The sequence below is a fragment of the Xenopus laevis genome, chromosome 4S, assembly GCF_017654675.1.
Source record: "Xenopus laevis strain J_2021 chromosome 4S, Xenopus_laevis_v10.1, whole genome shotgun sequence".
Taxonomy (NCBI): domain Eukaryota; kingdom Metazoa; phylum Chordata; class Amphibia; order Anura; family Pipidae; genus Xenopus; species Xenopus laevis.
This window is the reverse complement of record NC_054378.1, coordinates 6,199,861-6,212,689: the sequence shown is the minus strand read 5'-3', so window position 1 is coordinate 6,212,689 and position 12,829 is coordinate 6,199,861. Positions and strand designations below refer to the sequence as shown.

General features: G+C 40.7%; 1 protein-coding gene across 4 annotated transcripts in view; it reads right to left on the bottom strand.

Annotated features, from left to right (window-relative positions):
• Window positions 1-12,802, bottom strand: part of tkfc.S (triokinase/FMN cyclase S homeolog) — a 29,810-nt gene extending 17,008 nt beyond the window's left edge. Inside the window, exons 1-2 of one of the 4 annotated variants that reach the window (XM_041560866.1) lie at window positions 12,699-12,802; window positions 614-714 (exon numbers count right to left, since the gene is read on the bottom strand). Coding sequence is in view for 2 of the 4 variants with exons in the window: in XM_018260106.2 (XP_018115595.1) it covers window positions 672-677 (6 nt within the window). In the remaining 2 variants the exon portion in view is untranslated. Of the gene's footprint in view, window positions 1-613; window positions 715-933; window positions 1,310-12,698 lie in introns of those variants that run through there. The other 3 variants (XM_041560867.1, XM_018260106.2, XM_041560865.1) reach the window with 3 other exon arrangements.
• Between the last annotated feature and the right edge of the window lie 27 nt (window positions 12,803-12,829).

Here is a 12,829-nt window from a genome sequence, read left to right as displayed (position 1 = left end):
CCCCGCCAGCTCATGCTCCACTGACAAATACGGGCAAATGCGCCCAAACGGAGGGGGCGGGGCCCGCTGCGCGTCACGCACCAGGCCCGCCCCCCTCAAGTGACGCTACTGTCTAATTTAATTAAATGTTTGCACTAGCACTTTATATTTAACTATTTACTTGGTGGGAGTAAGGAACGCTATTGGAGTGAATTGGTTAGTGCTTAACACAATACATAAATAACAGTAGGGGATAAGTATCACTCTCTGTTCTGAAATAACTCACGTCTTCAAATAAAATTTTGGGTTACTTGGGACTTATCGTTTGCCCTTATTGTTTAGGTGACCAAGAAGGGATATCTTTCTCTCCTCTCTTTAACTCTGAATGTACTGACACAAGTCAGATCCCTTTCTTGGTCATTCCGATATATCTGTGCATATCTGTTTTCTTTCTAAACCAGACTTCAGCATTAACTAAATTATCTCTTATTCCCAAAAATAATGGCTATGCTGGAGGATCACAGTAGTAATGACTGATGGGGCACTGAGTGGTGAGGGACGGAGGACTGCAGGGAATAGTACAACAGCCCTATGTCTATTAAAATGAAGCCATGGTTTGTTATGGGTTAGTTACCCTTTTGTCCCGACCTATAAAACTGGAGAAAGATCTTCCACAATCACAGGTAACAAACCTCCATTATGTGCTGTAGGGTCTCCCGTTCTGCTCAGTGGGTCCTGTATGGAAAAAAACATGTATCAAAGAGGGGCATGTGTTGTATACGCTGTATACTGACAACAAACTCACAAGGTGGGATGCACAAGGGAAGGAGTGCGACTGTACAATGTTGTATTGGGAGTGAATAAGGACACACAGGTGCTGACCCAGCTTCCAGCACAGGAGCGACAGGGATTCTGCAGGGATACAGGACGGATATCACAGTAACAGGGATTTACCTGGCAGTGTAGTAGACTCTACTAGAAGTGCAGCTGAGGTTCTATGTAAAGGGACTTTATACTTTGCCCAGAGTAGGAGAAACTGCTCACGTGACTGTGGAAATGCCAAGGGGGAGGCAATAAAGCTCAGGGCAGGTAATTAATTAAAATGGCCCAAAGTAACTTTCCCTACAAATAAATGTGACTGCACACCCTTGTCATAGGACTGACACCTCTACTACTAGTCCAGGTTTAATATCAGCAAAGGGTATAAACTGCTGGTGACTGTGCCCATAGCAGCCGCACAACTACAGGGTATGATATTTACTAACAGGTACAAAACAACCGTTTCATTAATGTAATTAGCCCCGGCCTGGCAGCAGCTATACTGGCACTTAACTACTGTTCTGTTAAAGGAAAACTATACCCCCTGAACAATGTAAGTCTAGATCAGTGATAACCAACCAGTAGCTCGTGAGTAACATGTTGCTCACCAACCCTTTGGATATTGCTCCCAGTGGCCCCAAAGCAGGTGATTATTTTTTGGGTTTGGAGGCAAGTTTTAGTTGCATAAAAACCAGATGTACTGTGAAACAGAGCCTCCTGTAGGCTGCCAGTCCACATAGGGGCTACCAATAGCCAATCACAGCCCATAACTGCAACTTTCAGGAGTTTTTTACATGCTTGTGTTGCTCTCCAGCTTATTTTACATTTGAATGTGGCTCTCGGGTAAAAAAGGTTGGGGATCCCTGGTCTAGATATTGGATAAAACAGCTTATGTGTAAAACCCTGCTTCATGTAAATAAATCATTTTCATAATAATATACTTTTTTAGTAGTATCTGCCACCGGGCAAACAGCTCCCTGGACGTCTCCCATTGACTTAAACGGCAATTTGGCAGGTTTTAGGTGGCGAATAGTCGAATACGAGTTCTAAAAGGGCCAGAGTATGCAAATCAAATTCGATTTTTTTTTTAAACGAACAAATCAAATTTGAATAATTCCCTAGTCGAATTTGACAGTTTTGTCCATAAAGAAACTCTACATTTTGAATTTGACCCTTGATAAATCTGCCCCAAACTGTAAATGCAAAGTCAGGGGTGCGGCTCAAACTGTAAATGCAAAGTCAGGGGTGCTTCTCAACTCGCCTCAGTAGCAACAGCCCGCAAGCTAGCAGGGGCAGCACAAAAACAGAATTTCGGCTCTGCTAGTGCAGAGAGTACAATTTTGCTCTCCGCATTAGCGATGCGGCCACAAAACACCCCTGTGCAATTCACCATAGATATATTTTTTTTTTACCTAAAATGTAGTATGTTTTCTACACAATTATAGGGCACAAGAGTGTTTGGTGCAATAAATTGTTATGTTGTCATTTCCAGAATGTGTGCGTCTTTCTTTAGCAGTGAATGTGCTGCCTGTATTGACACAACCTGGAACTACCTTTGAGGTGATGGTAATTTAGTAGCTCCAGGATTCTCCTGCATCAATAGGAACACATCCAATTCATAAGAGGAGGTGAGACAGACACACCAGTGCAAGGAAGTGCAAAGAGCATCAAACGTCAATTTGCATCCTTTTTCGGCCAAAAAACAAAAACACATAAGGAGAGAGTAGAGTATTTGTGTGTGTAGTGATTATAGCCTTTAGATTTCGATGGAGTGCTGGAACGTGCAGTTCAATAACAGCTTGTGGACATCCCTTATGTATATATTGAAAACATTTAACAATTGTTACATAATATGTAGGTTGTCTCCCTCTACAGTACTTGTGTCCCTCTCTGTCCTAACCTCAACATGGTGCTGTACTTATTATTTACCATTTAGCAATTCTTACATACAGGACATATCAAACATATCTCCAGTTCTCCAAAATGAATCTAGTGTATCTGTGCACATGTTCTGTTATAAATCCAATGGATTAAGTGGCTAAAGGAAGATTAAATCTGCACCTGTCTTCATGTGCCCATAGCTGTGCCACGTCTATTTGTGTGCCTTTTGCTATATGGATGCCCATAGCCGTGCCTCTACTATTTGTGTGCCCATAGCTATGCCTCTACTATTTGTGTGCCCATAGCCGTGCCTCTACTATTTGTGTGCCCATAGCCGTGCCTCTACTATTTGTGTGCCCATAGCTTTGCCTCTACTATTTGTGTGCCCATAGCTTTGCCTCTACTATTTGTGTGCCCATAGCCGTGCCTCTACTATTTGTGTGCCCTTAGCCGTGCCTCTACTATTTGTGTGCCCTTAGCCGTGCCTCTACTATTTGTGTATCCATAGCCGTGCCTCTACTATTTGTTGAATTGTTGAACTCCCAACATATAAGCATTTCAAAATGATGTAAGCGCTGTACATGCTGGATTTTAATCCTAAATCTACAAAGTACCTGACTAGTGTTTATAAAAATTCAGCTACAAGTTTAACTTTATCTATAGCTATGTAGAGCAGAGGCCTCTAGTGACCAAAAAGGATAAAGTTAAAAACACTAGCACTACAATATCTCTCAGAACTAAGGAAAATCTGGTTAAACTACTGTCAAAATTGAATGAACTGTACAATTTTCATTTTGTGTATGGCATCCTCTCGCTACTGACCAATATTCATCTATGGAGGATTTTGGTCAGTTTACTGAACAACATGTTTGACTGGTTCAATTAATCAATGCACATTCTCTGGACCCCTGTCTCACAAGTAATTCAGTATATATATGCAAGTGCCACCATACCACGTCAAGGTAAACCCCATACGGTGCTCCCTAACTGTTTACCTCTGGTCATAGTATAAACGTAACATTCCTTGGGAACAGTGTCTCATGACCTTGCCATTGGTTTCAATCAGAGGTCAGGAGACACTGTTCCCAAGGAATGCTACGACCAAAAAGTGCCTAAAGGTAAGCAACACGCAGTTTCTGACGGCTATCTAGAAAATTTTAGTCTTATCCCATTTTTCGTATTTACAAAATTATGTGAAGCTGGGGAGTAGCACTGGATGTGTATGTTCTCGTATAGTTCCGGGCCTCATCTAGTTCCTGTTACCTCTATAGTTACTGGTTCTGGATGTGTATGTTCTCATATAGTTTTGGGCCTCCCCAGCCTGTTACCTCTATAGTTACTGATGTTGGATGTGTATGTTCTCGTATAGTTCCGGGCCTCCCCAGCCTGTTACCTCTATAGTTACTGGTGCTGGATGTGTATGTTCTCGTATAGTTCCGGGCCTCATCTAGTTCCTGTTACCTCTATAGTTACTGGTTCTGGATGTGTATGTTCTCATATAGTTTTGGGCCTCCCCAGCCTGTTACCTCTATAGTTACTGATGTTGGATGTGTATGTTCTCGTATAGTTCCGGGCCTCCCCAGCCTGTTACCTCTATAGTTACTGGTGCTGGATGTGTATGTTCTCGTATAGTTCCGGGCCTCGTCTAGTTCTGAACCTCATCAGCCTGTTAACTCTATAGTTACTGGTGCTAGATGTGTATGTTCTCGTATAGTTCTGGGCCTCCCCAGCCTGTTACCTCCATAGTTACACGCCCCATTTTCAGTAAAATGATTGGTGAGTTTCTATCCTAGTAGCTTTGGTCTACTAGCAAGAGCCATGGCCAAAAATGTTGGTATTCCGTGTTTGTGTTCATGGAGGGCTGGGCCCCAAAGTTTCTGATGGCAACCCTAGTTGAAGGCATAAGCAAAGAGCCTGTCGGCTTAAAAAAGATTGGAATATGAGTGACCAAGGGAACAATATAACAAAGTAGTATTTTGGCAGTGGATCAGGAAACTCAGATGGAGTTTACATGCTTTGAATGGCTTTTCTTGAGCTAGTCAAATATGGTGCTCAGCCTCAAGATCGACAGATGCCTTTGTCAGTGTTCCTCTTGTTGGACTGCACATAAAGTAAACCCTAAAATGCTTTAATGTCCTGCCACATTCTCCATCATTGTGGCACCATGGGAAGCATAGGAAAGTGTTACATTTAGACTTTGACTGGGATTCAAAATATGCCCTGGCATTTTAAAGGGATCCTGTCATCGGAAAACATGTTTTTTTCAAAACACATCAGTTAATAGTGCTGCTCCAGCAGAATTCTGCACTGAAATACATTCTCAAAAGAGGAAACAGATTTTTTATATTCAATTTTGAAATCTGACATGGGGCTAGACATATTGTTAATTTCCCAGCTGCCCCTGGTCATGTGACTTGTGCCTGCACTTTAGGAGAGAAATGCTTTCTGGCAGGCTGCTGTTTTTCCTTCTCAATGTAACGGAATGTGTCTCGGTAAGACATGGGTTTTTACCATTGAGTGCTGTTCTTAGATCTACCAGGCAGCTGTTATCTTGTGTTAGGGAGCTGTTATCTGTTTACCTTCCCATTGTTCTTTTGTTTGGCTGCTGGGGGGGGGAGGGGCTGATATCACTCCAACTTACAGTACAGCAGTAAAGAGTGATTGAAAATTATCAGAGCACAAGTCGCATGACCAGGGGCAGCTGGGAAATTGACAATATCTCTAGCCCCATGTCAGATTTCAAAATTGAATATAAAAAAAACTGTTTGCTCTTTTGAGAAATGGATTTCAGTGCAGAATTCTGCTGGATCAGCACTATTAACTGATTCATTTTGAAAAAAAAAAAAATGTTCCCATGACAGTATCCCTTTAAGTACAGAGCCTGCTACAGTGACTCTCTATAGTATCTTACAGCAGCCCCTCTGGATTTGCCAGAACCCACAGATTACCAGTGGGGACCTGGTTCCAATGTTTTTCCAAATGGCACTCACTTATTGATGGAACAGGAGCTGATTCTACTAGACACAAGCGTTCATATACAGGTATGGGGAAACCCGTTATCCAGAAAGCTTCGAATTACAGAAAGGCCGTCTCCCATAGACTCCGTTTTATCCAAATAATCCAGATTTTTATTATTTTGATTATTTCTCTGTAATAATAAAACAATACCTTGTACTTGATCCCACCTAAACTATAATCAATACTTATTGGAAGCAAAACCAGCCTATCGGGTTTATTTAAACATGATTTTCTAGTAGACCTAAAGTATAAAGATCCTAATTAGGAAAGATCTGTTATGTGGAAAACTCCAGGTCCAGAGCATTCTGAATAACAGGTCCCATACCTGTACTGAATTTACTACACGAGTACTGTTCAGCATCTCTATAACGGTAATGATCCAATCACTGGAGATCATCATGTTGGGCTCTGTGATACTGCACGTGCTCAGTGTGGGTAGCTGTTGAAGAGCTACTAAAATTAAAGGGGAACTATCGGGAAAATGAAAATTGAATAGAAGCTTCCTCATACTAAAGTAAGAAACTTTCTCTATACAATCAATTAAAAATGTATTGTTTCTGAAATAATCAAGTTTATATTCACTATTCCTCTCAAGTAACTTTTTCTCTTCTTTATGTCTCCATGCAGCAGTTGGGTGATTGATCCAATAAAATCTTATATGGGGGGCTTCCTTTTCTAGCAGATGTATTAGAGCTCACTGATTATTAGAAAAACTGATTCCAGTACAAACAAAATCTAAGAAAATATCTGCCTTTAGAACAAATTCTGCATGTAGAGAGACAGGATTTCTGGTGATTTTAATAGAGAGAGCATCTTTTAGGCAACAGGAGCCCCCTATAAGATATATTGGATCATTCATCTGACACCCAACTCCTAAATGAAGACAAAAAGAAGAAACATACGCTAAGAGAGCAATAGTGAAAATAAACTTGATTAAAGAAACACTACAGAATTTTTAATTGTTTGTATTTAGAAAGTTTCTTATGCTGAAGCCAACATTAAACTGTTTTAAATGCATCATAACATTGTCTTTGTATGAGCTTTATAAAATTACTTCCCGCTGCTTTTACGTTACCTATCAGATCCCCCAAGTTCCTCTATCAGGGGCTTCCATATCTGTACTGCAGAGGTCTACTAGTATTAGGAATTAAACATGGCCTACGATGCAGAATGCATCAGTTTCTGAGCGGCCATGTAATCAGAAATTTGAATTCATGACCAAGTAGCATTTGATATAGACTTTTCTATTGTCTAAATAAAATATATTGTGAGTTGGTCCCTAAGCTCAGGCAAGTGACAGCAGCACAGAGGACATGCTGGGAATCAGCAGAAAAGATGAGGAGATACTAGGGGCATATTTGGAGACACAGATCTTCCCTCCTAAAGGGTTGTGGTTGCCTTGGGATAGTAAAGATGCCCAGCTTTGCGCTAGAGCCAGACAAGACCAAAATCCGCAAGTCAATTTTAGTCCCTGACCACAGCCTTGCGTCAGCTCCGGTGCAAACATACATGACAGATTTTATGGAAGAAACACAAGACTTTGCATTTTGAGCCAAAATCTGCCGAGTTGATACAAGGCTTCTGGACTCGAACACAGAAGAGGAGTCTGCTAGTGGTCAGGGACTGAAATTGTCTGTGGATTTCATTAGGCTCATTTAGGCTCCTGTCTGGCCCTAGCCTTAAGCTTAAAGGAGAAGCAAGCCCAAAAGTTAAAAAAACAACCCTACCCTACATAGACCCTCCTCCCCCCAGTGTTAACCCAGACAAATGCCCCTAACTTTTTACTTACCCCTCGATGCAGATTCAGGCATCGAAGTTCATGGACGCCATCTTCAGCCACTTCAAAATGAGACTGGCGGAGCGGCGCATGTGCAGTTGGAGCATTTTTCCTTTTCCCGACAACTGTGCATGCGCCGAAACTCGCGAAAATTGCAGAATTGTCAGTCTCATTCCAAAGAGAATGAGCCTGAATCTGCACCGAGGGGTAAGTAAAAAGTTAGGCGCATTTGCCCGAGTAACACTTAGGCTGGGGGGAGGCGGGTCTATGTAGGATAGGGGTTTTTTAACGTTTGGCCTTGCTTCTCCTTTAAGTTTCTTCACCTTGTTAACGATGTGCCGTAAGTAGAGAGAAAGTGGTCTTGGATGATAATGCTTTATCCCCCATATGCGATAAAAAGACACTAAGGGGCAGATGAATCAAAAATTTTCTGAAATATACTCCGACCAAATCTGCACAGGTTATTTGCCCTTATTTATCAATACATTTTGATAAAAAAAAATCATAAAAAATTGTCCAAAAATTCGGATCGTACAAATTTTTCACACGAAAACCACAAAATGTTTGGCTTATTGCGCGAAACCCAGGGCAGATCAGGATATCTTTTGGGACTTCTCCCATTGACTTATATACAACCTCGGCTGGTCCGAGATGCCGAATTTTCGGATTCTGACTTTTTCCCATCCTCGGGTATAATAAATCACGAAAAAGTTTTTTTTTTAAACTAAAAATTCGGATTTTATGGGCACACATCACACTGAACAGAAATCATGCCAACAAGACATTTTCAGCGCAACTGCGATTCTTTTTCCAAAGTCGGCTGACGAGGCGACTTTGGAAAGCGAATCGCTCCGAGTGCCATCCTGCCGGCAATTTACATTTTACCCGGCGGGGAGGCAGTTCGGGGAGATTAGTCGCCGGGCGACTAATCTTCCCGAATCTGCCTCTGTGCCCTGACCCTAAAATGAAGCGAGTGAGTATTTAGCATCTGGTGTTGGTGCGTTATTCTGCTGGACTTTATATAATCTCTTCTAGGTTCCCTTTGACCAAGCACAGTTTAGTTGTAAAGTTTTAATTCTTTTCAATCACAAACATTCAGGACTTGTTATTCCCAGTAACCAAGGTCTTCATTGGGCCGAGACTCTCGTTCACATCTTCTCGCTATTTATAGACTTGAAAAGTTTTAATAAACACTCCTGACTTTTGGATAAACTTTCCCCGAGCATCTTGTTTCCATTGACGTACATTGTATGTAATTTTCCTTTAGGAAATAACTGCCCGTGCCCACATGAAGGACAGCTGAATATATGAAGTTAATCAGTAAATTAGTCTTACAGTAATTAAGTTTTACATTTCTCTACCAGGTTTTGGCCAAGGAAGGAACCATTGACTCGTAGGTGCTCCAATAAACAGGCTTTCTACCTTACTTATATTATTTGAAGGTGTTCCATGGTATAACTCAATCAGTGAAGACAAAGTAAAACTAGATATAGGCAAAGCCTCATATTAATTCAACACAAAAAAGAAAATAGAGTAGATACATCCAGACTGTTCTGATGAATTATGTGCAGGATTTGAGAAAAAGGAATCGCCACCAGCCTAAAAGTAGTGGTTAGCGAGTTGCATCAATAGGTGCCAAGCACTGCTGATTTACTATAATCAGAAGCTAATTTGCATCCATATTGATGCATGTTGTCCAAGTTGTGACGGACAAACAAATTCTGGGGGAAAAATATGGCAAATTGAGGATAAAACATGGCAACTTGTTTCCAAAAATTACAATTCTGGGGGGGGGGAATATGGCAACTTGTGGGTAAAATATGCCAACTTGTTTCCAAAAATTACTATTCTGTGAAAAAAACATGGCAACTTGTGGGTAAAACATGCCAACTTGTTTCCAAAAATTACAATTCTGGGGGGGAAATATGGCAACTTGTGGGTAAAACATGGCAACTTGTTTCCAAAAATTACAATTCTGGGGGGGAAAACATGGCAACTTGTGGGTAAAACATGGCAACTTGTTTCCAAAAATTACAATTCTGGGGTGGAAAACATGGCAACTTGTTTCCAAAAATTACAATTCTGGCGGGAAAACATGGCAACTTGTTTACAAAAATTAAAATTCTGGGGGAAAAACATGGCAAATTGTTTCCAAAAATTACAATTCTGGGGGGAAAACATGGCAACTTGTGGGTAAAACACGGCAAGTTTGTTTCCAAAAATTACAATTACAACAGGTCCCACTGAGACACATTCAGTTACATTAAGTAGGAGAAACAACAGCCTGCCAGAAAGTAATTCCATCCTAAAGTGCTGGCACAAGTCACATGACTGGGACAGCTGGGAAACTGACATTATGTATCACCCCATGTCAGATTTCGAAATTGAATATAAAAAAATCTGTTTGCTCTTTTGAGAATTGTATTTCAGTGTAGAATTAATTAATTTATATTACCCATGGGCTTATAGTTGGGGGTTAAGTCCCAACTTTTTGCAAATATGTTTACTTTGTTTTTTTTGTGGACACCCTGACCCTTTTAGCCCAAGTGATAATTTTAGAGACTTTGCTTAGTAAAATTTTGAGTTTTCAATTACCAATTTTACTTGGCAAATACAATGCAAATAGAAAACCTAATCGCCATGTCATCAGCCCCGCCCACCAATGTCACCAGCTCCACCCCTTGACATCACCAGCTCGCCCCTGATGTCACTGGCTAGCCCCTCCCCCACCTCATCTGTCCCACCTCCTGCCTGTTTTCCCCCGAAAGGAAAAGATGGCAACCCTACAACTGGGATTTGTGCAAAACACAACCAGTCAGACTACTATAAAAAGTCATGAAGGTAGACATATACAAATAATGATACAATTAATATAAATTCAACAGTGAGAATAAACACAGACACTAGACGTTGGGAAAAGGTTCCCTGCCCCAAAGAGTTTACAATCTAAGGCATTTCATTTACTAATGTTGAACAGGTATGGGACCTGTTATCCAGAATGCTCAGGACCTGGGGTTTTCCAGATAATGGATCTTTCCATAATTTGGATCTTCATTCTTTAAGTCTACTAGAAAATCATATAAAAATTAAATAAACCCAATAGTCTTGTTCTGCTACCAATAAGGATTAATTATATCATCGTTTGGAACAAGTACAAGCAACTGTTTTATTACTACAGAGAAAAATAAAATTATTTTAAAAAATTTGGATGATTTCATAATGGAGTCTATGGGATATGGCCTTTCCGTAATTCAGAGCTTTCTGGATAACGGGTTTCCCGATAATGGAATACTCTATATTTGTTGTTTGGTAACAAATACTGAAACGTCTCATTGAAATCCTATCTATTCAAATCATTTCAAGAATCTTCGATAGGGACCCGAGACTGTAAGTACCACTTGGGAAGGGACTAGAGTGAATGAGGCATAAGCCCTGTGGAATGAATTGATGCCATATAAATAAAGGATAATAATAATAATAATAATAGGATGTTTGCTTTGTGCATCAATCACAACCACACACAAACAACATGAGGCTGTTAGTAAAATTGCAAATTCCAAAGAGGAAATCATTTGCAGCCGACATATGCTGACTTCTAACGGTATAATAACGGAGCTAAATTGGTTTTCATTTTTTATTATTTGTGGATTTTGAGTTATTCAGCAGCTCTCCAGTTTTGCAGTCACAGCTATCTTGTTGCTAGGGTCCAAAATACCCTATCAACCATACACCGATTTGAATAAGAGACTGGAATATGAATATAAGAGGCCTGAATAGAAAGATGAGTAATAAAAAGTAGCAATAAAAACAAATTAGTAGCCTTACAGGGCATTTGTTTTTTAGATGGGGTCAGTGACCCCCATTTGAAAGCAAGAATGAGTCAGAAGAAAAAGGCAAATAAAAAAATAAAAAACTATAAAAAAATAAATAATAAAGACCAGTTGAAATGTTGCTTAGAATTAGCCATTCTAGAACATACTAAAAATACCCCTTTAAATAGTTTTCTTTGTCTTAGGGCATTCCCCTGTCCCTACCTAGAGAGATTGCCCCACTTTAAATACCAGACAGTTTCTCTAATCCTGCCCGATGCCCCAGAAACCCTGAACCTGGAACACACAGAGAAGTCCCATACTGGGGTTTGAAACCTCAATAAGTTTCTGTCTTCACAGCGAGTGTTGCATGTGAATTAAAGGACATGTAAACCCTTCCCACAAAAATGTAATCAGTGAACAACATCTTTGAAATGTTTAGATAGCTACCATTCTGGTTGTTAAAAGGTTTAACAGTAAGGCTGCAGTATTCCCTAATCACTTAGAAATCCTTCTCCTCCTCTAACCCACTCTGCCCCCTCCCTCAGGAATTTACTTTGGCTGATGGCTCATGAGCATGCTCAGTTCTTCTCAGCTCAGATTACTAAACACACCCTCCAGTCTAACAGCCAATGAAGAGATGGTATTACTGGTTCCCATAGCAACTCTAGCCATCTGATCTCCTAACCCCCTCTCCTGAGCTCAGCTTAACCATTACAGTGCTCAGCCCAAGCAGAACTTTTTATCAAAGTATGTTGTGCCTGTGTAACCTGCATTCTGTGAACTTTACAGCATTACATGTCTTCATATTGCATAAGATAAGAAATTTAGCAGACCCAAGGGTACACACGCACCTGAAAATCCTCCCCTCATTCCGCAGGGTGCCTGATTTTTTTGCGGGTAACCCCCAGGTGCCCGACCCGCTGCTGGACTCTACTCTGATGCTGCCATTCCAACCAAGCGAAAGGGGTGTGTTTTTGTAAAATAGGTGTGTCTTTGAGGGGGGAGTGGCCATCAAGTGGGCATGGCCAAAAAAACAACTATTTTTATCCCACTTTCTTGTTGTGAAATGTTGGGAGGCATTTACTTGTAATTACTTATCTTTCTATGTGCAACCTCTCCTATTCACACTCCAGCCTCTTATTCAAATCAATGCCTGGTTACTAGGCTCATTAGGTCCCTAGCAACCAGACGGCTGAAATTGCAAACTGCAGAGCTGCTGAATTAAAGGCTAAATCACTCAAAAAACACAAACAATAAAAAATGAAATCCAATGGCAAGTTGTCTCAGAATATCCCTCTCTACATCATACCGACAGTTCATGTAAAAGTAAACAAACCTTTTAAAGCTTTCAACAACACATTATCCAGCTAAATACATAAATAATAAATACACATATATCACAACTCGCTTACAGCTCGATAAGCCCACAAATGATGATGCACTGACTGCGCTTCCGCGTTTAGGTTTAAAAAATAAACCACGTGACGGCGACGTATCGCATCACGTGCGAGTGACGTCGCCCGAGGCCTAATCGCCACTTGGA